Source organism: Microtus oregoni, unplaced genomic scaffold (genome assembly GCF_018167655.1).
Source record: "Microtus oregoni isolate MIOR12 unplaced genomic scaffold, Mior012 000022F_ref0000154, whole genome shotgun sequence".
Classification (NCBI taxonomy): domain Eukaryota; kingdom Metazoa; phylum Chordata; class Mammalia; order Rodentia; family Cricetidae; genus Microtus; species Microtus oregoni.
The window spans coordinates 19784812-19811529 of NW_024543081.1; the positions used below are offsets into that span (position 1 = coordinate 19784812).

Below are 26718 nucleotides of genomic sequence, written 5' to 3' on the forward strand. Positions count from 1 at the left end.
TGTCCCTCACCGAGGTCCCAGCTCTTAATAGGCCACTGTGAACACACCAATGCAGCAAGTGCTGTTTTGAGCCTGCAGCCTCTCAACAGGGCTGCAGGCCAAGTCTTTAGACCATGAGCCTTTAGATACTTCCTATCCAAACCGTGGTAACCTCCACACCTAAGGCAGACTTCATTGGTTTAAGTATTAAAAACATCAGAGGAAGGGAGTAAAAGAGACCTAGGGAGATGGAGCTTGGTGGTGTGAACACGGAGGACCACAGCTCCCTTCTCTGATGAACGGTAAGTTGGTGGTGTGAACATGGAGGAGTGCAGCTCCCTGCTCTGATGCACGGTCAGTTGTTTAAAAACAGCCCATATTCACGAGTCAGGTTTCAGAGATGCTGTATCGAATTGTTAGATACAAGCTAATTTTTTTGGAGATACCTCAAAACTATGATTTCTTGTTTTTAGAATAGATGGTTCCTGCCTTTTTCCATTGGACCCTTTCTTGGTTCTTTTTTTTTTTTTTTTGAATTGAAAGAAAAAAAAAGAAATTCCCGCCTCCTCCCAGCCTCCCATTTCCCTCCCCCTCCTCCCACTCTTCTCCTCCTCCCCCCACTTCTCTCCCTCTCCCTCTCCAGTCCATAGAGCAGTCAGGGTTCCCTGCCCTGTGGAAAGTCCAAGGTCCTCCCGCCTCCATCCAGGTCTAGGAAGGTGAACATCCATACTGGCTAGGCTCCCACAAAGCCAGAACATGAAGTAGGATCAAAACCCAGTGCCATTGTCTTTGGCTTCTTATCAGCCCTCATTGTCCGGATAAAACCATTTTAGCAACTTACAGGAAAAGGCCCACCTGGAAGCATGCACTAGGCATACCCCAGAGTGGCTCCGAGTAATGATGATGTAGGTTAATAAGAGACAAACACATCTCTGTTCATGTCTGATTCAAAATTTTCTTAATCAGATATGTACCCAGTGGTCAATATGAGCAGGGTCCTGGACATTTATGGGGTTCATTGACTGTCAGGAATGACGTCGTCTTGGAGTGATGTCACTGCCTCAGTGCCATTGGGTGCAGCAGAGTGCAGTCAGTAAAGACCAAAGGGTTCCTGCAGAACTCTGCGGAAGGACTAAGGGGAGCCAAGATGACCTTGAACTCCTGGTCCTCCTGTCTCCACTTGCCAGTGCTGAAATGATAGGCCCACACAACCACCCCTAGCGTGTTGTGGATTATTTGAGAAGAATTCATTGCAAGGCTCAGTAGTGTTTGTAGTTAGCTATCATCCAATGACTGGTGTCTTCCTGAATTAGCTAACAGGGGCACCTACACCGGCAGAGACCTGCCCTTCCCATAAGAGTGGTCCCGGGGGTTTTGAATTTGAGCTTTGAACTGGAATGTGGGCCAAATGCTGACCTATGCTTCCCCTGGACATGGTGGAGAATGAGAAGACAAAGGAAGAAGGCTCCATTAGTTCCCACGCCATCCTTCTCAAGCAACATGTTTGTACCCACTGCCCTCGTTCACATTCCACTGTTGCCCAGCTTGGTCCCTGTCAGCCAAAGGACGCCAGGGAGACCTGGGATTCTGAAGTGTAAACTATCTCCGAATGGAATATATTGAGACGGTCCCATCCTGGGCGCTGGATCCCTCGGATTCTCAAGATGCAGCAGCATCATCTGCCAGATCCAGCATCCCTTGTTCAGGAGCGACTCAGGCTGAACGAAGGATGTGGACTTTAAGTCAGGTGCCTTGAATGGTGATTTTTCTAGGGAACACATTTTGTAAAATGACATTCGATGGGAAAGGATTGAGTCATGAGTGTAATGAGTTACGGGTCATTCTTCTCACTGACTGTTCTCAGAATTCTTGGGCATATGCAATAAACCAGCTGTTTGGATGGAGGACGCCTCAGAATGCCCATCCACACTCTATTTTCAGTGGGGCTGTGGCATGACACAAAAAGTGTTTGTTTTTCTGAGAACCTTGAGTTGCCCTACCCTCAAGTACACAGACTTGGAGGTTCTGTCCAGCCCCCCCATCCCGCAGCCTCAAGACAGCGTCTCTCACCCTGTCCATCACTGCCATTTGCACCAACAGCCATCGTCCGTTCACAAACAATCACTGTCTTAAGATCGGGAAAGGAGGGAAGACTTTGCTGACCTACTGTGTGTGCCAGTGCCATGACAGGTATCAAAACATTACCTCAAGCAGTCCCACAGTGCTCTGTAAGAGATCTGAGGGGCGCTCCCCCTTTCCTGTCTGTATTCAGAATGCACAGGAACACTTATATCAGGCAGATGGAAGACGGAGTAGTAGGTGTGGCTGAGGTGAGGCCGGTGTGTGAGCTGTCCCTCGCTACGAGCCTCTCTTTCATGGGAGGGCCTGGGTTAGCACATGGAGAGTAACACAGAAAATACACTGTAGAACACCTCTTCTCAACTTCCACCTCCCATTGGGTGGGTGGTGAAGGGGGCGGGGTCAAGGTGGGTCTGCCTTCCAAGGGATATCCCTCCTTAGGAAAACTGGGGACCAAAGACAGGGAACATCTTTCCAGCGGCACATATTACCAGAGCACCCCTCTTTGCTGATCTCATAAGCCAAAGCTGAGTGAGGTTCAGACACTGAACCCCAAAGCCATCAGCATGTGTTGTCCCACTGCTGGGTCCTCCAGATTTTAAAGAGGGTCCTTCTGTCAAGTGCAGGGTGAATCTCCGTCTGAGAGGAGCTCTGGCCTCAGGCAGGGTCCTCGTGGTGCCGGGGTGTGTGTGTGTGTGTGTGTGTGTGTGTGTGTGTGTGTGTGTGAAGCATGGGCTTCCTGCGGTCAGCAATGAATTTTCACCTCACTGCTCAGCTTCAAAGATTCGGACACTGAGTTTGAAGTTCAGCTTCTGGGAGCATGTTTATTGCATTTACTGAGAGCAGCAGGCTCAAGTGCTGGACAAGGCTTTGGTACTCAGCCCCCTCACGGCTCGAGTCAAAACAGAACTAAGAGGCCATTCTGGTCCCAGATAGACAGTCTGATGGGTCTATCCTGATGTGTCCTCAGAGAAGGAATCTGAGAGCGTAAACCTCATTTTCTAAGTACTATCCACACTTATTGTGAGTGGTGGATGTGTCCCTTGCATGTGACCTGTACCCTGTCAGGGCCTGGATGCTAAGTACCATAGGGACTCTTGGCACAGGGTAGGCTGGAATCCTCTAGGACAGTGGGTCGTGACACCTTGCTGGTTGAATATCAGATATCCACATTATGGTTTATTATAGTAGCAAAATTGCAGTTATGAAGTAGCAATGAAATAATTTTATGGTTGGGGGTCACCTCAACACGAGGAACTGTATTAAAGGGTTGCAGTAATAGGAAGTATTATGGCCTCTCAGTTCTGTTTTGACTCGAGCCATTTGAGTGAGGTTCAGCCACTGAACCCCAAAGCCATCAGCATGCGTCGTCCCACTGCTAGGTCCTCCAGATTTTAATGAGGGTCCTTCTGTCAATGGACATGTTCTATAGTCCATCCAGGTGACATCATTTAAGTTGGTCGGTGTGGGTTGGGCTGTGCCTGAGACCTTGTGTTGACTTATTGCTTACAGCACAGTGTGTCTCTCTCACTCAGCCTGGTGTTAGTGGGTGGCATCCTAGGCATCACAGTGGCCTGCTGTGAGTGCCTATGACCCAGGCTGTGTTGTCTTGTTCGTGGCCTCCTCAGCATCTGGCTTTGCGTGGCTGCCGTGTGGGGCACCAGGAGGCTGATGTAACGCTTCCCCACAGGGCTGTGTGGACTTCTCAGCCCTTGGGTGGTGCCTGCATGTGTGGCCTTCCCTTCCTGCTCTGAGGCTAGGAGGCAGGGTGGAAACACCTGGGTCTTTCTCATCCTTACCCTTGTCTGCTCTGTTCTAGCCTAGCGTGCTCCTGATCTTAGCCATCAGGCCAATCTGGTCCCAGAGGCCTCACAGTGCTGTGATTTAGAGCTGGTGTTTCTGGTCATCATCACTTTCCATCGATGGCACTGCAGGCTACTCTTCCTCTCTCTTTTGTCAGTTCCTGGTTGATAGTGGGGAGGTAAAAGTAGCACTCGGGGGAAGAAGCTTCTGAGGGGTTTGAGATGGTGCTGGGGAATGGGTAACACAGGGGCGGCACATACTCAGCTTCCAGTTGACTTGTATGACCTTGAGCATGACAGGCAGGTACATTTTTATGAAAATACCTCTTTCATTCAAAGGAACTGGAGCTTTAGCTTGACCTCACAGCTGAGTTAATACTCCTGGAGGCCACTTCAGTCTGCTGTCCTGCTGTGTTCTCAGCCTGTTTGTATAACCTGCCTTTAAGACAACAATGTCATAACCAACCTTACTTGCTTTGGATTTCCCATGTAATCAAACTTCACAACGTACGTGAATGTGTAACTTTAATTTTAAGTTATGTACTGTCCCATGCCCCTGACTCAGAGCACCGTGTGTGTATGTTGTGGTAATCATTGCTGCGAACAGCCAACTGGTTAATAACAACCATATTCCACTGCTATCTACCATGTGTGTTGAAAACTACGTGAATATATCTCTCATAGCATGTTTGTTGTGTTCTCCATGACGGAGTTGGTAATTTCTTCTGCTATGAAAGTCGGTTAAATATTTCTGTAAAGTGTCCCTCACTCCTTCCCTGTGTGACACTTCCTGTGCTGTCTGTTAAATACAGAGTAAGACCTTTGTCAGGGACACAGGCAATAAGGGCAGATCAGACTCACACATCAGACAGACTCCGGACAAGCCGGGTACCACAGCTGACGGAAGACACAGGGAGAAGTGGAGAATTCAAACTTGAACTCATTCTTGGCCAAGTTAATCTAAGGGGAACCGCTGAAATTTCTCTTCTTAGTGTGACATTGGCACATTTTGGCGCCTCTAAAGTTATCTTTACTGCCCTTAACTCATGGCCACGAGCACAGGTCAGGGTGCAGCAGCCATTTCTGAGAACAGCACGGTGCGCATTGGCACCTTCTCCAGGGTGTCTTCTGTTCCCGTGCCTAGACTCTGGTTTCTGTTTGCTGTGGGCAGACCTGTCAGGGGAGGGAACAGCGGTCAGCAGAACCGCGGGCCCTGAGCAGGGAGCTGGAACTCCATCTTTGCCTCAGTCCAATGGGCAAGGCTTGACTTGGGGTGAGGGGTCTTCATTTTGTAGAGGGAACCTTTGCACTGGAGAAGGTGACAGAAGGATTGGACTGATGCTCCCTGGACCGGGACGGACCTTACCTTCCTGGCCTGCTGGGTCCTGTAGAGTGGAAGCTCCTCCATTGATCTTCTAGTTTTTTTTTTAAAAAACTTCTTTTCATCTATTCTGTGTACCTTTTATATCATCATGTATTATCTTGATCCCATTCATTTCCCATCCCTTTGCCCCTGTAATTCCCGCCCCCCCCCCCCCCCCGGACAATAAAACAAAACTTAAGAGAAAAAAGGAAAAAGGGACAAAATGGAAATTCTCATCATGGAAGCTGCAGTGGGCCACAGTGGGCCATGCCGGGAACCCCTTTGTCCATTATCTTTACTTGCCAGTGTTCATTGCAAAGAGTCACTGGTCTGGTTGGGAGAACAGGCTGGCAGACTAACCCTGCAGCTGCCTAGGCCAGAACCAAGGTTAGGATTTGGCCTGCCCCAACATGCACCCACTTATGATCTGCCGGAGCACACGAAGGGCCTGACCCGCAGACCCAAAGCTGCAGGATCTCCACAGCACAGGGCAACAACGGGTCTGCTTTTCTATATGTGGTCTGGAATGCGTGTCCTGACGGCAAGTGCCGGCACTTCTGTTTGCAATGATAGGTGCGTGAAGCTGCTGAGCCTCCCTACCAGCCTCCGGCCGCAGAAGGTGAAAAGCTTGCTGGGGCAGACCATGTCCACCAAGAGCCCCTTCATCTATTCGCCGATCATCCCTCACAGCCGTGGAGAGGAACGCAACAAGAAAATAGGTAGGCTGCTGTCGGTGTCCTACTTAACCTCCCGGGGTTTGGTACTGAGTTTCTGGCCAGTTCTGTGTGTGCAAATACTTGTACGTGTTTACACACAGTCTCTGGAAATTTGTCTCATGTGTTGTCTTAGACTGGCAGCTGCTCATTGGTCTGATTTTCAGAGACTTATTTCATGAAAGGTGATAAATCCTGGTGTCACCGCCAGTGGCCCCACAGTCTGCACCAGCCATACAACTGTCACCCACATTCAGAGGGACTAGTTTGGCTCTATGCTGTTTCCTTCCCTGTGAGGTGGAGTTGGCGAGCTCCCATTAGCTCAGGTAAACTGTTTCAGTGGGTGCTTCCAGCATGGTCTTGACGTCTTTGCTCATATTCTCACTCCTCCCATTCTTCAACTGAACTTTGGGAGCTTTAACAAGTTGCTCCAACTGAAGCGGGGACAAATGCAGCTGAACTGGCTTCTAGGATGTACAGCCTGGACTGCCAGTAGTGCTGTGCCCTGTGCTAGGAGTCACCATGCTAATGCTCTGTTGCTGGCACCAGATGCTTCTTCATCTCTGGGCAAATGGTCCCACATTTTCATCTGACCCGGCACTCCCACCCCAGGGAAGAGAAACCCACTCCATCTTCCTTATCTCCCTTCTGGCATTTTTATCTAAGCAAATGGGATGATACTTTTCCTCACCAGTTCTTTAGGGGAAAAAGAAAGCTTACCAGTGTCCCAGGAGAAATGTACAAAGAGCAGCCATAGGTGCTGGAAGAGCCAAACTAGGAGGCAGGACAACCCAGATGCCGGACTCTGGGGCCTGGGAGGGTGCAGAGTCTCCTGGTTTCTTTGTTTTGAGACAGGGGCTTCCATCTTCCACCCTGGCTTCACTCTTGATGTTCCTGTTTCATCACCCTTGAAGGCTGATATTTCAGAGAGCCACCACCTTCCTGAGTCTCCATGTCATTAGTGATAGGACTTCTTGTCCTTGTAAGGCCTTGTGCTAATGTCAGCAGCTGTCTTGGGGACAAAGTAATGGCCCCAATAGGCCAGGGCTGTCAGAGGTCATCTTGGCTGTGACTGTAGCCTGGCCCTGCAGCTCTCACTTCCTATTGTGTGATCTTGGATACTGATAGTGTCACCCCAGGCTCCGGTTATGTCATCTGGGGAGTGGGAACTTTAGAGATTGACTCAGGACTGTTCTGGCTCAAGTAAGAGAATGTGTGTCAGTGATAGCGGTTCAGAGACCTTTGGGGGCAGTTGTGTGCGTGGCGCTGTGGGATGCAGGCCTCAGTTATGGCCACTCAGAGACACCCCCACCCTCGGATTGATTGTGTACATGATGTTGGGTGTGGCAGGTAAGTGCTGACCATTTAGAGAGCACCCGTGGGGCAATTGTGTGTAGCAGGTTGTTTCAACAAATCGGGAATCAGTCTGACCAGGTTTTAGGGAACATGGAATCATGTCTGGGCCTCTTGCAAGTGGCCCCTGTACCAACTCACCTTGGAGATCTTCTCTGTGTGTTTTGTAGATTTCCAGTGGGTTCAGGGAGATGTGTGCGAAGTTCAGCTGATGGTGTACAACCCAATGCCGTTCGAGCTCCGCGTGGAAAACATGGTATGTGCTGCTGGTCATTTGGCCAAAAACCTGTTGTCATTGAAAACACCTTTTCTTGCTTAACATTGCACGTCCACGTCCACAGATGTATGCCTGATTTAACTGTTTAGCTAAGGTCTCTGAGCTTCCTGTGTGTGGAGGCCGTGCATTGTCATTCCTGTGTCTTGGCTTGGCACTCAGTAGTGTGTGAATCTACAGGCAAGCCTTTGATTTACACACATCCTGATCTTAATGGATTAAATACAGATTTGAAATAGTCACCTGGAAGTCAGGGCTCAAGGTTTAGTACAGGCTGTGGTTTAAGTAAGAAAAAAATGTTTAGACTGCTGTTAGTACTCTGAGCCCCGCGGAAGGTGTCACTCCCTCTGTAGTCACACCCCTCAGAACAGCTCACCCACTCTGTGGTCAGGGGAAGGGTCTTTATATAGTCTCTTGATGTGGGACTCAAGCAAAGCCCTGTGCATATCACTCCATGGATTCAGCCCTTGAGGTCTTTCACCCTCGTGTGTGTTGTGTGTACCTGCCTATGTGCGTGTTTTCAGGTATTTGTGTGCATACAGATATGTGTGCATGTGTGTGTGTGTATGCATGTGGAGCCCTAGGTTAATATTGGCAATCTTTCCCAATTGTTCTTCCACCTTTAATTTTTGAGGCAGTGTCTCCCAAACAAACCCAGAGCTTGCCGCTGTGACTAGTGTCACTAGCCAGCTTGCTCCAGGGATCCCTTGTCCTTCTGAGACTCAGATTAAAGGTCAGTCTTCACACCTACTTGACATTTATGTGGGTTCTGGGTATCCGAACTTTGGTTGTCACAGAGCTCGTTAGGGAGTGGCTGTCCGACATGGGTCTGAGCTGTGTCCCCTCACAGTGCTCCTTCACTTCCTGCAGGGGCTCCTCACCAGCGGAGTGGAGTTCGAGTCTCTCCCTGCAGCCCTTTCCCTTCCTGCTGAATCCGGTTTGTATCCAGTGACACTGGTTGGGGTCCCACAGACTACAGGGACGATCACCGTGAATGGTAAGGAGAGTTCCTTGGTGGTTTCTGCATCATTGCACCTGAAGCTGGTCACCTGACCCATCTGTGATCCTAACCAGCTTAACAATAATGGGAATATAGCATTTATTTCCAAAGTGACATGGTGAAAAAAAAAAAGCAACTGGTTTTGATATGTGGTGTGTTGGGGCGGTATCTGCTGTGCTGCTGTGGGGGCAGGGTCCGTCCTTCGCCTTGGCTTCTCTGGCTTCCCTCTTGTTTTTCTCCTTCGTGCCATTCTCCTTGGAGACAGCATGGACTCAGCTTCTTTCACTGCCATCAAACCCCTCCAGCGCTGCTGCACCCCCTTTCAGAGCATTCTGTGTCCACGTAGGCTCCACCTTTACCTTTGCAGTGATTTCTTGATGACTTGCGTTCTCCGTCCAGCTCTTGACACTTACCAAAGCTCCTGCCACCAGGGTCAGGAGCAGTGCTCTTCTGACGGAAGCTGGCCCTGCTGTTGAGTCTTTTTGTAATGGATTCCCTTATTCAGAGGTCAGCGTTGGTGTGGTACCTCCTCTCTGGTCACCTTCAGTCTCTTGGTGTCTGCAGGCTGTATTGCTGAAGCCCTGTCCTGCAGGGCTTCTCAGTTTCCTGGCTTCCTTCCTTTATTTTCTTACCCCTTAACCCTGCATGCTCCTTGTTCCCGGTTCTCCTTTCTTCTTTTCTTTTAAAAAATATTGTGTGCTTTTGCATGATGTGTGCGTGTGTATGGGGGTGGCCTGTATGGTTCCCTCCTACTGCCTGTATGTGTGCTCTGGAGTGAGCTCAGGCCCTCAGGCTTACACGACAAGCATCTTTACCTGCCGAGCCCCTTCTCTGGTCCCTTCCCTGGAGTCCTCACCTCCTCCTTTCTTTTTTTCTCCCTGTCCTCTTCTTGCTTCTTAACCTTACCAAGCATGGGGACTTCTCCTGCCTATAGTCCTGCCATGCGTGCCCCTGGTCTCCCCTAGGGACAACTCCCCTTGCTTGCCATCTCCTCAGATGTCCTGTGAGCTCTTCATATACACCATGCTGTCCCAGGACCCCCTGCCTCTCCTCCCTAATGTGACCTTTCTCCTAGAGGCTCCCATCTCAATGATGTGTCTTTGTGGACCGTTTGCCCTAAGCATCTCCCAGACCTACTGTATGAGACACTACTTCCTGCCACCTGCATGGGTGTTTTCTGTCTGTCTGATCATGACTGTCTTACAGGGTTTATCACAGAGCATGAGGACTGGTCTTTTCTGTCTTCAGACCGACTTGCTGATGGGCCCACCTTTCATATCGAAGCCCTCATCAGCTCCCATCAGTTGGTCACAGTCCTTATCCTTTGTCCTTTCCTGTTTCAAGGCACATTCCTGAGCCACTCTGACCAAGGATCCTTGTCCTCTCCTCTTGAAAGGTTGCGCTTGAGTGTCACAAGGTTTTGGATGCTACCCACAGCACACCTGCCATCTGAACCTGACATGGGTTTCTCCTTGAGGGCTTCGGAGCCTCTACCAGTTCTCAGGGCTGGCATTCTTCCTTAGCCTGCCATCATGATTTGGTTCCTCACAGTGTCCCTGTGATGTTCCCTTATTTTTCATGGCACCAGGGATGACTTCTTTCTTAGCCTTGGCAGTCTTGACCATAACTCAGCAGCATCAGCACGTATGTGTTATCTGGGAAAGGTGTTGCCTGCTGGGTAGTTAGATGTATCTCAGCAAGTACTGAGATGGATGGAGAATAGCATGTGAGAACTAGGGGAAGCTGGGACCCAGCAGGGAGGTAGACGTCGGCTGCCTGCCCTGGCCGGCGACCCTGATTTTTGAAGGCCCACCAGGAGTGGGCAATTAGAAGCAGAACAGAACCAATGTATAGGCAGGGTCTCCAGGCAGGGAGCACAGCTTCTCCAAGGGTATCGGCTTGAGACCTGGCATATCTGGGGAGTAGGGGTGGTCAGAGGGAGATAGGGTGGAGGGGCTTCATCGGGCCCTGAGAAGCCCAGTGTCTCTGGGGCTTTAGGGGAGCTGCTGTGTTTGTAGAGAGGAGGCTGATCAGACAGGCTTTGGAGCCACCAGACCTAGGGTCTGTCCTCAGGGAGGTAAGAAGGACACAGGCAGAGCTGTGGCCATGATGGGGAGAGTTAGGCTAGCCCAGGGACCAGACAGAAGCTGGTGTGTATCAGTGAGTGTGAGAGCCTTGGAGTAGACGTTGGCTGTCCTTACTTTTGGTGAGCCTCCACTGCTTGGGTTAGCCTGTATCATCCTGACTTGCACTAAACATCGTCACCAGACTAGAGTTTATGTGGCCAAGGTTTTCAGCACTGGCTATGTCTTAAACAAAGGAGAATGACTGACTGTAGCTAAGAATTACAAAGTACCGAGTACTCCATAGACAGAATCCTATCAGGGTTTATACAGAAGAAAGCATGGAGGGTGTCAGTGTCGGGGGGCTCCCTGGAAGACAACAAATGCCATAGAAAGGTGACTTTGAGAAGCTCAGGGTGGGAAGGAGGGGTGACCGTTACATCAGGGAGGGCATATGGGGAGTGCTGTGGAAGGTTGTGTGGGGTTGCTGTGTTGAGGGGTGTGGCCCAAGCCACAGTTTGAGTGGTGCTGACCGGGAAGGAGAATGACTCCTCCCTAGGGAATAACGTCATTGACCCTCTGCAATGTAGCACAGAAAAGTTGTCAGTCTAGCCTTCTAGGTGCTGAGCATCGTTTAAATTTGTCACACGACAAATACTATTTACAGAATCATCCTTTGAAACTTCAAAAGCCATTTTAAAGATTTGCTTAAAGTTTCCAGTGCTTATCTAGCGTGCAAGACTAGCAAGGCCCCGTGCTGCTCTTAAATTGTGGTCCCTGCACACACGTGGTTGAGTTGCCATGTCATGAAGCAGCTGTAATGATAATAATTGGCCTTTTAATCTTCATTTCTCAACAGAAGGGTTCTATTTTTCAACTGCTCATTAAGTCACATTATGCCTTGGAAAGGAATATTAACTATTACTATCATGTTAGAGAAGCTAAATCTGAAAGGTATATTAGCAAAGAACTGAGCTGGTGACTGCTAAGCCAGGAGGATTGGGAGGGCTCTGTTCAGGGACCCTTTGTGTGGACCTGGCCCACTGGGAAATAGGGCACAGATGATGTTGTCAACTTCATGCTGGCCAAGAACTGTCAGGGTCTTTGGGGTATAGGGACCAGTATGGGGAGGGGGGAAGCAGGCACATAGGTGATGTTGGGTGGGGGGGCTGGTGCTCTTGTGGCCATTGTGTCCCTGGGGAGTATGTGGCCAAGCCTTGCCAGGAGGTGTGAAACTGCTGCCTGTGTTGCAGGTTACCACACCACAGTCTTTGGGGTCTTCAGTGACTGTCTGCTGGACAACCTTCCAGGAGTGAAAACCAGCGGCTCCACCGTGGAAGTCATTCCCGCCTTGCCAAGATTGCAGATCAGCACATCGCTGCCCAGGTAGAGAGAGATTATATATTGTTGCCAAAACTTGTAGCTGATAGTTTGATAGTGGCAAGGACCTACCTGTCCATCAGCTGGTGAAAGGACAGAAGGAGGCCACTTGGACACTGGAGCACTGCTCTCTCAGCAGTAAAGATGAGTCAGTTCCTGATCCCCACTTTGCCATAGATGGACCTCAGAAACACTGTGCTGAGGGAGAGAAGCCATAGTCAGAGAGTGTGCCTCCTCTCCTATGAACTGTTAGAAGAGGCGCGTAGGCCTGTGGAGAGAAGCTGTCGGTGGCAGTGGGGGTGGACGGGCATGGAATCTGGTCCTATGGATTACACCAAGGCTTTTCTTTAGGATGATGGAGATGTTTAAATTGGGGTCTCAGCGGAGGGGGTGAAACTCTGTAAGTTTCCTAAGCTTCTCATAGATAAAAAGCAGGGGAACAGCAGCGGATAGCTAGTTATGCTTGGTTCAGTGGGGCAGGCAGATCGTGTTGGCTTGGAGGCAGTGCTGGATGAACACCTCACCTCAGCTGAGCACAGGCAGCCTCCGGAGGGGGTTCTGTCTTTTTCCCTGTGGGTGCTTTCAGCTGGCAGCTCAGAGGCCTTGCCTTCATGCCCACTGTTCTTAGTAGTTTCCAGGAACCCAGAGGAACCCCTATCAGGAGTGACACAGGCTTCGACTTGTCCCTTGACCACTTAATAGGCACAGAGTGAAGTGGTAAAGTAGACAGGTACCTGTCCCATCTTGGAGGTCCTCAGTATCCAGTCCAAGAGAAGGATGGGGGTTTCTAGGAGAAACCAACTAAAGGGCTATTACAAGAGAGGAAGAGCGAGCCTGGTGGGGAAAGACCCTGTGTTACCTGCCCACCAGTTTGGCCATCTCAAAGCTTACTTCTGCAGTCACACAAGGAGGGAAGGACTTGATATCCAGGTGTCCCTTCGGCCATGTCAACAGCAACCTCAGTTTTCTTTAATTTTGTTATAGCATCATGCAATAGCATCCGCCTTGCTCTTTTGTTTCAGCATTCTGCGGTGCCTTAATAAAGCACATGGATATGGTCTGGTGTCTCTGAGCTGCCAGTGGGAGGACCTGGACAGCCTGCTCATAGGGCAGAGGAGGGAGTCTTTCCATAGACTGGGGTTTTATTCTTTAGAGAGAAGATAGGGGCTGGGGGAGAGATTCCCATGGGAATGACTCGCAGTTAACATGTTAATTTTTTTCGACTTATTTATTTATTATATACACAGTGTTCAGCCTCCATGTATTCCTGCAGGCCAGAAGAGAGCACCAGATCTCATTACAAATGGTTGTGAGCCACTATGTGGTTGCTGGGAATTGAACTCAGGACCTCAGGAAGAGCAGTCAGTGCTCTGAACCTCTGAGTCATCTCTCCAGCCCCAACATGTTAATTTTTTTTAAATGTATGCATCTGTAATTTTTTCTAAGGAGATTTACTGCATTAACAAGTGAGGATTCAGGTGGGGCTTGACTGTAATATGTTGTAAATAGGAGAGACTGAGTCACGGAATTCTCTCATAGTTGTTGACTCCTGCTGCGTGCTCTCCACCTGTGTGATCTGGAATGGTCAACAGTAAAAGATGCCTTTGACCCTGGCCTCACACCACGTGAGCTCAGAGTGGAGGCAGTGTCAGATAACCTGGAGTCTGACATGCCAGTTCTTTCCGCCACTTTGTAACCCTCCTGGTGTGTACTTGTGACAACTGAGCACCAAACCCTGTGTGCACAGCCAGGGCATCTAGCCTGCTTCTCAAGTGTGTTCCTGTGCAAATGGTCTCAGTGTGTGGTCAATGGTTCCCCTTCTTTATCCCTTACTTTTCTCCCTGTTATTGCTGTGATTTTAGGTCTGCACACTCACTGCAGCCTTCTTCTGGTGACGAAATATCGACCAATGTGTCTGTCCAGCTTTACAATGGAGAAACACAGCAGCTGGTCATTACGTTGGAGAACATTGGACTCGAGCCTCTGGAGCAGCTGGAAGTCACCTCTAAGCTTCTCACCACCAAGGGTAGGTGGTGTGGGGACCATCTGTGTGCTCAGTAGCAGAGGGCATGCTGTAGAGTGAACTGCTCGTTCATTCCCCGGCCAAATAATAATCACACAAAAACTGTATTAATTACAATACTGTTTGGCCTATTAGCTCAGGCTTCTTATTAACTAACTCTTACATCTTAAATTAACCCATTCCTATTATTTTATTTTTTACCACGAGGCTCATGGTTTACTGGTAAGGTTCCGGGGAGGCTGTCTCCCTCGGCAGCTACAAGGTGTCTTCTTGACTCCGCCTACTTTCTCTTTATATCTCTGTTTGGATTTTCCTCCTGGCTTTATTCTCCTAAGCCATTGGCTGAAACAGTTTCTTTAATAACCAATGGTAATGAAACATATTCATAGCATACAGGGGGAATCCCACACCAGTCAGGATCTGCTGCTGGCTACCCAACATGCCGTGGTGTCACCAGGAGGTCTTTTGCTGCTCTCTTCACAGTGTCCCTCCCTGTCAAGTGCTTCACCTGGTGCTTGTGATTTAAGTAAGCTGGTTATGGGCTTCAGTTGATGCTTGAAGGAATTCGTTAATGCCGATGAGTGACAGAGAACTGTAGTCTAGATAACAAAACTTTTAAAAATAGCATTTTATTAACTCTTTGTCTTGTGCAATGTATTTCTATTATATTCACCCCCTCTCTTCCTAGATCCACCCCCACCTTCATACCCGTCCCATTTTATGCTTTTTTTTTTAAAAAAAAAAACCTCAATAGATTGGAGTTAATATTCTTTCATATTCTCTTAGATGTGTGGACATCATCTATAGCATGGCTAGCCTTAAAAAAGATTTATTTATTATGTATAGAGTGTTCTGCCTGCACACCAGAAGAGGGCACCAGCTCTCATTATTGATGGCTGTGAGCTACCATATGGTTGCTGGGAATTGAACTCAGGACCTCTGAAAGAGCAGTTAGTGCTTTTAACCTCTGTGTCATTTATCCAACCCACAACAAAATCTTACAGAAAATTGGTTCCCTTTTCCCAGCATCTGTCAGTTGCAATAGCTCACCAAGTATGGGTGGGACTTCATGCCCACCTCCCCGCTCCATGCTGGGATTTTGTTTGACTTGACCTTTCACAGGTCCTGTGCATGCTGTTACGATCACTGTGAGTTCATATGTGCTGCTACCCTGCTATGTCCAGAAAACAGTTTTCTTGTACTCACCCACCTCCTCTGGTCCTTAGAATCTATCCACCTTCTCTTCCCTGATGGTCTCTGGGCTTTTGGAGACGGGGATGTGAGATAGATGTCCTATTTAGGGCTTTGTACTCCAAAATCTCTTATTCTAGGTACCTTTGTCCAGTTGTGGGTCTCTGTGTTAATCACCATCTGTTATTAGAAACAGCTTCTCTGTTGAGGACTGAGAGATGCACTAATCTGTAAGTATAACAACAAGTCATTAGGAGTCAGTTTAATGCTATGTCCATTTAACAGAGCAATAGTATTAAGCTCTTCCCTAGGGCCTATGCCCAGTCTAGCCACAGGTTCTTGGCCCTGACAATGGTGCCAGGTATGGGTTTCATCTTGTGGAGTGGAGTCTTAAATCCAATCATGGAGGGGTTGTTTCTATGACATTCATGTCTCTGTTGAATCAAGTGAGCATGTCTTACTGTAGCTTAGAAGGTCTATACTGGGGAAGATTGGTGATCACTTTTTCCAGCATGGAAGCTAGTGTAGCCAGTGGGTTTGAAGCTTCTAGGTCAGCACCAGCTAGGTTTCTCTATGGTCTATGACTCAGGTGTGTGATGTCTTCAGGAACAGGGTTTTCTATGATGAAACTTTTTATGTCTTCTGTAATCTACCTTGCTTTCCGAATTTAGAAGCTGGAAAATAATTTTTTTCCTTTCCTAAAATCCAAATGATAATCATGTGGCTGTTGTTCACTCTGGTCCTGTGTTCTTTCTGAAGCACAGCCTTTGTATATCTCTCCCTTAAAAAGATATTGACTGTCATTAAGAATACAATTCCAGGCCGGGCACGGTGGTGCACGCCTTTAATCCCAGCACTTGGGAGGTAGAGGCAGGTGGGTCTCTGTGAGTCTGAGGCCAGTCTCATCTACATATAAAGTTCCAAGACAGCCAGAGATACATAGTGAGGCCCTGTCTCTCATAAACAATCAAGAAATAAACAACAAACAAGCAACCCCACCCCAAACCCACAATTCCATGTCATGGACATTACACTGAACCCTTGAAGCTGTTGGATCCATCATTTCCCCTCCTAGACTCATCCAGCTGCCCCTCTTTTCCCTCTCTCCCTTTACTTCTGGACTCCAGGCAAAGCAGCACTTCTCTGAAAACCTTCCCTATATGGGGGCATTAGGTCTTCACCTGTTGTGTGAGAGTACCCTCCACTGACTGTCTCCAGCTGTCACATAGTAGGTGTGCAGGACTGAAGGACTGCAGTAGAATGCCTGTATCTATCTATCTATCTATCTATCTATCTATCTATCTATCTATCTGTCTTTTTTTTTTTTTTTTGAGACAGGGTTTCTCTGTAGCTTTGGATCCTGTCCTGAAACTAGCTCTTCTAGACCAGGCTGTCTACGAACTCACAGAGATCTGCCTGTCTCTGTCTCCTGAGTGCTGGGCTTTAAAGTGTGCACCACCACTGCCTGACTCATTTTAATATTTAAATAATAAGGTAGTGACAGTATCTTGCTGCCTGTTGAGCAGACACAGTAAATGTGGGGGCCACTTTGAAAGCTCTGCTTCACGTGGTCCCTTGGGCTGTGTGCCCTCTGTGCTCTCTCTCAGGCCCTTTCTGGAGGCCTTAGGTGGCTTCTGAGTCCTCTCAGCACTGCCTTTGTTCAGGAAGGTGTGGCTTCTCTCTGACGTTGCTAGGCCCTGCTAGACTTCCACGCTCCTATGCTTTTGAATTCTTCTGAACAGAGTGCTCTAGCGGCTACGCCCCCTTCTCCACTCTTGTTATAAAACTATTCCAAAGTGTGGAATGAATGACGGATTTCATAGCCAGCACCTGCATCCCAGTCATCCGTACTACACTGTTCTCTGTTGCTTAATTCCGCATCTCTTCAAGCCTCCTGTCTGTCCATGCATCTCTTTAACGCTGGTTAAGATTGTAGATGGCAGTGCTTTGGCACGGATCTCATCAATGCAAGTCTAGTTTTGTTAGCTGTGTGTATGCGATGTCTTTACCTTCTGAACACTCAACAATGTTCAAACCCTTATCAAGGGTACCAGAGTTCCATCTGTACTCTAGTGCAGGACATTTCTATCCTCTGAGGAAGCTCAGAGGTTCCTTCCCAGTGACCCTTTCTCAGAGGCGACCATACTTTTCACATTTGCATACCCATCATGCCTTGCACATGCCTAATCTGTTCTCTTCTGTTTTCCAAGCAGGGAACCTCGCTGCTTGTGCTTTATAGGCAGGGGTCCTGAAAGCAGCAGAGGACACAGATTCAGTGAGGAGTAAGAGCCAGATCCTTTTTAATTTTTATTTTACATGTATTTTGCGTCTTTTCCTTGAATGTATATCTGTGTGCCACATGTTTGCCTGTATCCATGGAGTCCAGAAGAGGATGTGGCATCTCCTGGAAATGGAGTCACAGATAGTCATGAGCCGATGTGTGGGTGCTGGAAACTGAACCCAGGCTCTCTGCAAGAGCAGCTAGTGCTCTTAACTGCGGTGTCACCTTTCCAGCCCCTGACTTTTCATTTCAAAGCCAGAATACAGTAGGCTTCATTTTGGGAATCCATATATATGTGGATCCTTTTGAAGGCCCTATGCTCAGCTCTGCTGGCCTCGTTCCTTACCACAAGGGAGGAAGACATGTGGACGTGTACTGCCAGGCATTGTGTAGCCGTTTCCGAAGCAACACAGTTACAACTGAAAGATTAAAGCCATCATTCATTTTGTTATTACTGTCCCAAGCAGAGGTACATTTACATGTAGAATTAAATTAACGAAAACAGGCCATCTGCTTTCCGAATGTACAGAGGGAATAATCCCTGCGGCTTGCATTCTGCAGTGGAGAAAAGCTGTTAGCATCCACAGAAGACTCGCGTGACAGGAGGAGATGAGGAACTGGCCTCAGCTGGGAGCACGGGTTCCATGCTGGGGGCTGAGATTCAGCCATGCCTACTAAGGAGCCTCTTTTTCTACAAATGTGCTGTCTTTAGGGGAAGTCCAGTGCGCCCTGCTTCTTTAACGTCCAACTGTGAAATTTTACCTTCCCTGGGTGCCCGTACTGTTTTCTTTGTCCTGAATCAGCTTTGTTTTCTATGTAAACAGTAGCCATAGCCATTCCTGTTTCCAATCTCTCAGTAGCAGGTGAGAGGGCACTTTTCGTGTTCATGGCCACCATAGAGGTCTCCAGGGAAGGGTGGTGGATTGGCTTCAGTACCAAGAGCTGAGCTGCAGTGACAGTGTGAGCATGTGGGGTGGGCTGTCCTGTGCACTGTGAGACCTGCTGGCAGGACCCTGAAAGCCCCCAGGAGGCAGGCCCGAGGAGTTCACTTCACTCACACTCCTGTTTGCTTTAAGTCACCGTCTGTGGACCGCTGGTCTTTGCAGGCCACGCTTGCATACCTGGAGCCTGGTCCTTGCAGGAACCGGCCTGCAGGCCCTTATTTTGCTTTTGTCTGTTTCTAAGGCCCAGAAGGAAATGGAGGTCCTTTTGCACCCACCACCTTTGCCTGTGTCCCTTCTCTCCTAGCTGAACCCATTGCCTTCAGTCATTAGCCTTCGTGTACTGTGTTTCTATACGCTGGGCTCTCCTGACCTGTGAGCTATCACAAGCCCCTTGCAAAAGGCCTTTGCTTCTCAGGTGTGCAGTGAGGATCGGTGGTGTAAGGGTCTAGGGACCTTCCATGGGCCTAGGCTGTCTTTTGGGCTTTGATGGGTTTGAGGGTATTGTTCACAGATTTCTCCCCTACAGATGTAGTAGCACACCCCCCCCCTCCCCCCCCCCCGTTTGAAGACAAGGGCTGTCTTGCCCCAGGGTGTACCCTTCTGGTCCCGACTCACTTGTCCCAGAATCTTTCTGTGTTGTGAAAGGTGTAAACTGCCGCCTTGGCTTAAAGTGCCACAGAGCTCGGTGAAAGGCGAAATCAGGAAGAAAAGCGTTTATTTCCCACAAGTGTGATAGGAAGCTCAGAGTACACATGTGTACAAGTATAGTGGAGACAGGCTTGTGGCTCATGGGTTTGATCTGAGCACCACAAACCACAGAAGGAAACTAAGAAAGCAAGTGTGAACACACAGCACATAAATACATGCACACACCTTAACTGTCTTTTTATTTGTTTGAAGATTTATGTGTGTGTGTGTGTGTGTGTGTGTGTGTGTGTGTAAACCTGCAAGTGTGTGGATGGGTATGTGTGTTGTGCTGATACCTGTGGAGGGCAGAAGAGGGCATTGAATGCCCTGGAGCTGGATGCCCTGCAAGCTGATGTGGGAATCAAACTCCAGTCCTCTGCAAAACAGCAAGCTCTCTTAACTACTGAACCTATCTATGGTTCCCATCCTTCTTCTTTTCAGGTTTTTTTTTTTTTTGTGTGTGTGTGTGTGTGTTTATTGTATACGTGTGTACGGGTATACGGGTGTGTGTGCACATGGGCACAGGTGTGCAGGTCAGAGGGCAACTCAGGTCCACATGCTTTGTGGCACGTGTTTCCCTCACAGAGAGCAACCTCCCTAGCGCAGTTTCTTTACTCTTTGAATTTAATTATTTTTAGACAGCATCGATTTACTTTTTACTGCCAAGTTTTATAACCAATTATTTAAAAGTAGAGGCCAGTTTTTAGTCCCCATGTAGTTGCATAAGCGCACTAAACAAGTGGAATCCGTGAAAACACCTGTTAAGGCTCAGCTGATTTTAATATATTTACTCTATGATGCCACGATCAAACGTTCAGTTAGTGTATCAGATGTCATTGTGCCAAGCAGCACATTTTTATAATTTGGAAATAGTTATTAAGATAGACAAAAGACAGAATTTAGTTTAAATTCAGGAATGGTCCATGTTAGCCAACCAGAATCTTGATTTGGTTGGAATTTAAACCCAACAGACTGAATCTGCAAACACTTATTTTTAACATTAAGGAAATTTAGTGTATGAATTTTGAGAAATATCTTGTCAGAGACACCCTTATTGCCCATACACCATCTTCTGGTATTACATCAGATGCTTTTTTTTTTTTTTTTACATCAGATGCTTTTAATCATAGTTATGAAGGTAACCCAGTTTCTTGTAGGTAATATTTTTTATGGTTAAAGAAGTTAATATTTATTATTTATATGATCAGTTGACTTTCTTTCTTTTTCTTTTTCTTTTTTTTAAGACAGGGTTTCCCAATAGCTATGGAGCCAATCCTGGAACTAGCTCTTTAGACCAGGCTGGCCTTGGATTCACAGAGATCCACCCGCCTCTGCCTCCCGAGTGCTGGGATTAAAGGCGTGCGCCACCACCGCCTGACCAGTTCACTTATATTTGCGCTAAATGTGCTTGTACTTGGTTTCACCCTTTCCAAGCTTGGAAGCTCGGCTGTGTTGATTTGGTTTTCATCACTGTAAACACCAGAACTACAAACTGACGGCACCTCCAGGAAGGGCAGAACTGGACGGTTCCTTCCAGGCTCCCGTCAGTCAGCTTGAACTGCTCTGTCGTGCCCTCCCGCTGAACACTTGACATTCTTTTGTTTACATGTGTAAAGACGCCTACCTACATGAGTTTTGAAATTGACCTTCACAAAAGAAATCATATACAACAAGTTGCTTTTTAAAAATACAGAAATCACACCAGTCATTTCTGACACGCTGACAGCGTCACATATACACGTACCAGAGAGTTTTAACATGAAGTGAGGCCTCTGTGTTGGGGCTTTGGTGGGTGTCATGCTGAGTGACCCTTGCTTTTCTCACATGCATAGTGTAGTGTTCCTGCAGTTAGAGGCTTCTCAGATGGTGAAGGTTAGCCAAATCTTATAAAGGCTCTCATTATTTGGCCCCGGAAGGAAGTCAGCTGTTCCCTATACCTGATTTGCTTATTATTTGATATGCCACCCTTTAAAGCTCAGAACTTAACCCATGAGTCAACAGTGCACTCAGACACCGTTAGGAGTAAGCCACATGCTTGGGAGGAAGGGCAGGGCTGCACACGGGGCTTTTCATGTATCTTGGTTTTTGGCCTCCAGCTGTGGGGCATGGGTGGTTGGTGATGTTCCAAGTGTGCCCATGTGATCCTGTTAGAGCCTGTGGGTGACAGTCCAGTCGTGGGTGACTGTCTGCCTGTGCACTTTCCCCACTGTTGTTGCTCCTAGTCACTGTCGACTTGACCCGTGTTTGGCAAGGCAGCTTAGTGTTCTCCTCTGGCCTCCTCGCCTTCAAGAGCAGGTGCCTACATCTCAGGAGTAGCCGGAGCCTTGCCTAGCACCTCTCAGGCAGTGACCACTGCCTTGCTGGCTTAGAGAGTGTGAAGTCAGGGATAGTTCTACATCCCTGGTCTGCCAGACCTTGCACCCTTAGCAAGAGGCTTATGAAGCTGATCTCACATAAGCCAGGGCGTGTGTGTGTCACGCTCGAAGGATGGGTAGGTATCTCTAGAGGTTTTCTGGCTTGAGCTCTTTTCTTCCTTGCCCTTAGAAATCAAGTTTGTAGAATAGTGAAATCTAAAGCAACTCGTAGGTGCACAAAGCCGCCCAGAGCCTTGAAACAGTAGCAGTGGGGATTAGCTATAGCAGCGTCAGCCGGGGAGTTGAGCGGGCAGCCCCCACCCTCCTGTGTTCTGTCCACATGGAACCTGGGGCCAGAGCAGTTCATGGACCCAAGGGTCCAGTAATGAGCTGGCTGTAATGCCACACAGACGTTATCACCTGCTGATTTCCTGTCTTTTGGGCCCAGCCTGTTTCTGAGTTGTTATGCTATTTTTATATAATTATTGTTTATATTTTTATGGCCTTGCAGGGTGAGGTTTTAAAAACCAGATTTGCTGAAGATTGGTTTCTGCTTTGTGCCGTCAGAGAGCAGCGTGCCATGGGAAGTGAGAAGGAGGGCCTTGCCTGCGTGTTTGCTTCTTGTAGGCAGACACATTGCCAACAGCAGGCTACTGTGGCTTAGTGTGAGCTAGCAAGAAGCCCCCAGGATCAGCATTACAGCCTGCCCCACAAGTAGCCTTGGCATTTAGAGGCTGGTTCACTGGGACCAAGTTCCTTGCCTTGGCGACAGTCTTTGCTCATGTTTGAGATAGCTCTGCCCCACTCTTCTGCTTGTAATAAGATACAGGAGGCACTAGGCACAGCCCTGGCCCTGCACAGCCCTGGCCCTGTCAAGCGCTCAGGAAACAGGAGTGCTTCCCACAGGCTGCTGTTGCCATTGCTACCTCTGCCACCATTGTCTTGCTCGCCAACTTCCTGAGCGTTGTGATTGTTTGCCCTTGACTCAGTTTCTTAGTACAGCATGCAAGTGTTGTTTTATAGTGCTAAGGGTCAAACTCAGGGCCTCGACCATGCTAAGCTTGCGTTCTGTCTCTGAGATACAGCTATCTTGGTTCATTTCTCTTTCTCATTCTTTACTGTCTTTTTTTTTTTCCCTTGTGGTGCTAGATATTGAACACAGGGCCTTGTATATGCTAGGCAAGTGCTCTCCCCTTGGGTTATACTCAACGCCTTCTTCCTTTTATTACTCGTTCTTTTTAGCTTAATGTTTTTATTGATTGACGGATTTATTGTTTTTTTGTTTAAGATAGTTGCATTCTGGGCCTGTAATTCACAATGTAGCCCAGGCTATCTTCAAACTTTTGGCAATCTTCCTGCTCTCAGATTTCCAAGTGCTGTGGTCATAGTGCGAACCATGGTACCTGGCTTATCTTTTACTTTTTGTAAGCAGGGAGATTTTGTTCAGTGGGATTCTTGTGTGGCTTGCCAGATCTGTCTTTTTTTCTTTTTTACAAACAGCTTTTTTTCTGGTACCAGCTCTATTCCAGACATTGTGCTTTAGGGAGCAGGATGGCAGAAGTCAGGATCCCCAGGGTCTCTGAGTGTGGCAGCAGAGTGGACTGTGAGCAGGGGCAGCGTGTCTCCAAAAGCAGAGGCCAGGACACAGGCCAAAGAGGGACTGCACTCTTGCTTTCTTGTCTCCTCTGCTAGGTTCCTGTCTGTCCTCTCATCATCAGCCCTTTCTCTTTTTACCCCACTTCTCCACAACAACATCCCCCATCTTGGCTCCAGCTAGACACCGGGGCCACCTGTGAGTCTGGTCCAGGCCTTCAGCTCTCTGTGCATCCCATCTGTGAACACACATCTATGTGCCTAGAACCTTGCTGGTCCCTGATACCTTCTATGATCTTCCCCAGCTCTGGCCTTCATCCCTGGACACAGTGTTTGTTGCCACTTGCTGGTGGTCTTTCCAGCCTCCTTTGGAAGGACTGGCATGCCTTTCCCACCACACATGGCCGCTTCCACCAGTCAACAACACTCACCTTGCTTGGCTTTGTCTTCTTCAACAGTCAGACACTTACTGCATTTGTATGCAGCTGCTGTGCCAGCACACGAATAATGCATGGGTCCTGTCCTCGGGAGCTCACGGTTCAGCGTGGGAGTCAGGCGGGTGTGCACTGTGTTCTGGCTGCACACCCTCAGTTGTCTTAGCTCCGTGTGACTGACCACGGAGAATGGACCGGCAGCTGTGCTTGCTCGGAAGATGTCAAAACTCCCAAGTGACTAAAAGCCATTCGGCCCGGTGCCCGCTTGCACATGGGTAGGATGGTGGTGTCTGTTTTGTCTAGTTTGGCATTTTAATAGCAAATTCTGGGGTCGAGCTGGAGGAGTTCGCAATAGAAGCTGATCTCTGGACAGGGTGACACACCTTGCCAACAGCGCCGTGTGGATTGATTTGCTTGGCTCACTGGGGGTGCAGACTGGAAGGAAGTGAGATGGGGGGCAGAAGTTAGGGTCAGGGCCATTTTTATGTTGGCAGGTTGGTTGGGTGCTTTGTGTGTTGCGCCTCTTCCAGAAAACTGAAATGAGAAAACAAGCCCACTGCGTAAGACTGAAGCAGGCACGATGTCACAGGTCTGGTGTAGGGTTCAACAGGTGAGCACAGGGAAGAGTGGGTTGCACAACAGCTTGCAGGAATGGCGTCGGGCTCTCCCCCACTCCCGTTGCCTGAACTATGGAAGTTGGTGGGAACCTATTCAGTCAGGGACTGTGTGGATTTGGTGACATGGTCTATGGTCCTCCTGTTCATGGATACACCCACCTGGCTGAGCTGCCTGTGGCAGCAACTGATGTGGTAGCTGGCCTTTACTGTCTGTCCCTCCTCTCTGCTTCTGCTTACATAGGCTGTGGTCTCAGACAGTGCTCAGCCAGGGTATGGAAGCCTGGGGGACCTTCAGAGTTGTTTAAACACAATTGTGGTCTCAGAAGAAACTTTTTTTTAAAAAAAGATTTATTTATTTGTTTGTTTACTATGTATGCAGTATCTACCTGCATGTACACCTGCATGTCAGAAGAGGGCACCAGATCTCACCATAGATGGTTATGAGCTACCATGTGGGTGCTGGGAATTGAACTTGGGATCCTCTGGAAGAGCAGTCAGTGCTCTTAACCTCTGAGCCATCTCTCCAGCCCCAGAGGAAACTCTTTTAAGAAACGAAAGCCTCCCTAACATGCAAGAAGAGTGCTGTATTTGTAATCTTTGGAGTAGTTCCTCTGCCCCCTGGCAGAGCTGGTTTTTCCATGTAGACCTGGGCCTCTGAGAGGACAGTGAGTTTTATTTTAGTTCTAGGTGGCTGATTAATGCAGCAGGCAGTTATTGAACCTATGTGGTGTGCAGCCGTGGCAAAGTTTCTTCAGAGAGCTTTGTACTGAGAGGAACCTGGCTTCTTGTGTGGCCCATTTTTGGAAACCCCTCTGCTCTTGGCCCACCCTGCCCTCCCACCAGACCTTTACCCTTCCTAGAGCAGAGACTACATCTTCCCCATCGCTGTGTCCCCAGAACCAAGGCTCTCGGTGGCTGTGTGCTGACAGCTTACCGGGTGAGTGGGATGGGTGTAGAGGCTGGAGCAGCTCTGGGTCCCACACCCAAGTGATTCCCATGAGCTAAGTTGCTGTGCTGAGATGTAACATAGCCCCGTTTTATCTCACAGATTGAACACTGGCCCCCTCCACTGACAAGCTCTTTTGGGAGTGACAGAGAATATGCGACCGTGCTGATCCAAGAGCTGATAGTGTCAGTGTGGGGGTTCAAGTTTAGGGCTATGACCCTAGAGCTCATAGGCTTGATTATTGAATTTTGCTCTTACTTTCTCTTTTCGAGGCATTGTATACCTCCCATGAGATTTTCCTTGGGAATTCTCCGAGCTTCTGTTCTAATACTGGCTAGGTTCATGTCTCAGACAGGAGAGAGGCTGCAGTCTAGTGGAAAGGACACTGCCCTTGCCTGGTGTTGCTTTGATTTTTCTTCTTGTCTGTCCGAGGCAGGGTATCATGTAGCCCATGCTGGCCTTGAAGTTGCTTTGTAGTTGAGGATGATCTTGAACTTCAGCTCTGGTTGTGTCTTTTGAGCAAGTGCCAGGATTACAGGTGATTCTCCACCACACCTGGTTTGTGTAATATTGGAAATTGAACCCGGGGCCTACTCACATCAGGCAGACACTCCACCGACTGCCTGATGTGCTCAGCTCTTTGGGCTTTGTGTCCGAGTTGATCCCGGCCTGTGCCTCTGTGTCTCTTGATAGCTCTTGCTTCAGTTGCCCTCTCTGTTCCTTTATGGGGAACAGTGCAGTTCTCATGTGACAACCGGTACTTTGTCAGCCCAGGCCCCGGCATACTATGCCAGCACGGGTTGTGTGAAGGAGAGGCATAGCCTATCTAAGAAGCTTGGACTAGCTTTTCCTTAGCCAGGTAAAGCTCTGGTTAGGAACCTGCTCACCCTCCATTTGCTTGGCTTCCACAGAGTAAATCCACCGTCTGTGCGCTTCTTCAGCTGGCACAGTCAGGTGTGGGGACTCAGATGGTGACACACATGCCTGGGACACAACCATCTAGTTCTCAGCTCACATCAGGATGCTATAGTCTTCACTGTGGACAGCCTTGCAGGAGGATCTGCATGCTGGCTTCGCAGGGCTGTTGCAGTACACTGGAGGGGCTGGGAAGAGAGGGGTCGTGGGTTTATGCATATGTTTGTTTGTATATGGAACTGTGACATATGCTTACTGGAGTGAATTAAAAAAATTACCAAGCAACTAAAAATTACCCGTGATCCTCTGACTCAGAGACAATGTCTGCCCATCGACTGCTTGGTGGAAGAGACCATCACTGGAAGCTGGCAATGCTCCAGGAGCGTGTGTGAGAGTTCAGAGGATGATGGGGGGAGTGCAGGAAAGGAGCCCCAGGAATTCCCAGATGGAGCAAGGTGTGTGAGGGGCATCAGGCACGGTGGAGATAGGAGGAGCAAGTGATTCCTGGGGTCAGAGACTATCATGCCATGTTCAGGAGATGAGACAGCCGAGGGGCTGACTGTGTGCCTGGGTTTCAGAGATAGGTCTCTGGGATGGGAGGCTTTTGCAGGACCTTTGTGTCTTAGCTGACCCTGGCCGGTGCCTCTGTAGTAGGCACTGGCTGAGGAAATTACCATGCCCTTATTTCCTGTGCCTTCAGGCTTAGGACTTGGCCCCTATGGAGCAG

General features: G+C 48.6%; 1 protein-coding gene across 4 annotated transcripts in view; it reads left to right on the forward strand.

The window, feature by feature from the left end:
- Window positions 1–26718, forward strand: part of Trappc9 (trafficking protein particle complex subunit 9) — a 429432-nt gene that overhangs the window by 87959 nt on the left and 314755 nt on the right. For all 4 annotated transcript variants that reach the window (XM_041672442.1, XM_041672444.1, XM_041672443.1 and 1 more), the window contains 5 exons: window positions 5797–5942; window positions 7460–7545; window positions 8434–8560; window positions 11880–12012; window positions 13869–14032. In XM_041672442.1, the coding sequence (XP_041528376.1) occupies window positions 5797–5942; window positions 7460–7545; window positions 8434–8560; window positions 11880–12012; window positions 13869–14032 (656 nt within the window). The remainder of the gene's footprint in view (window positions 1–5796; window positions 5943–7459; window positions 7546–8433; window positions 8561–11879; window positions 12013–13868; window positions 14033–26718) is intronic.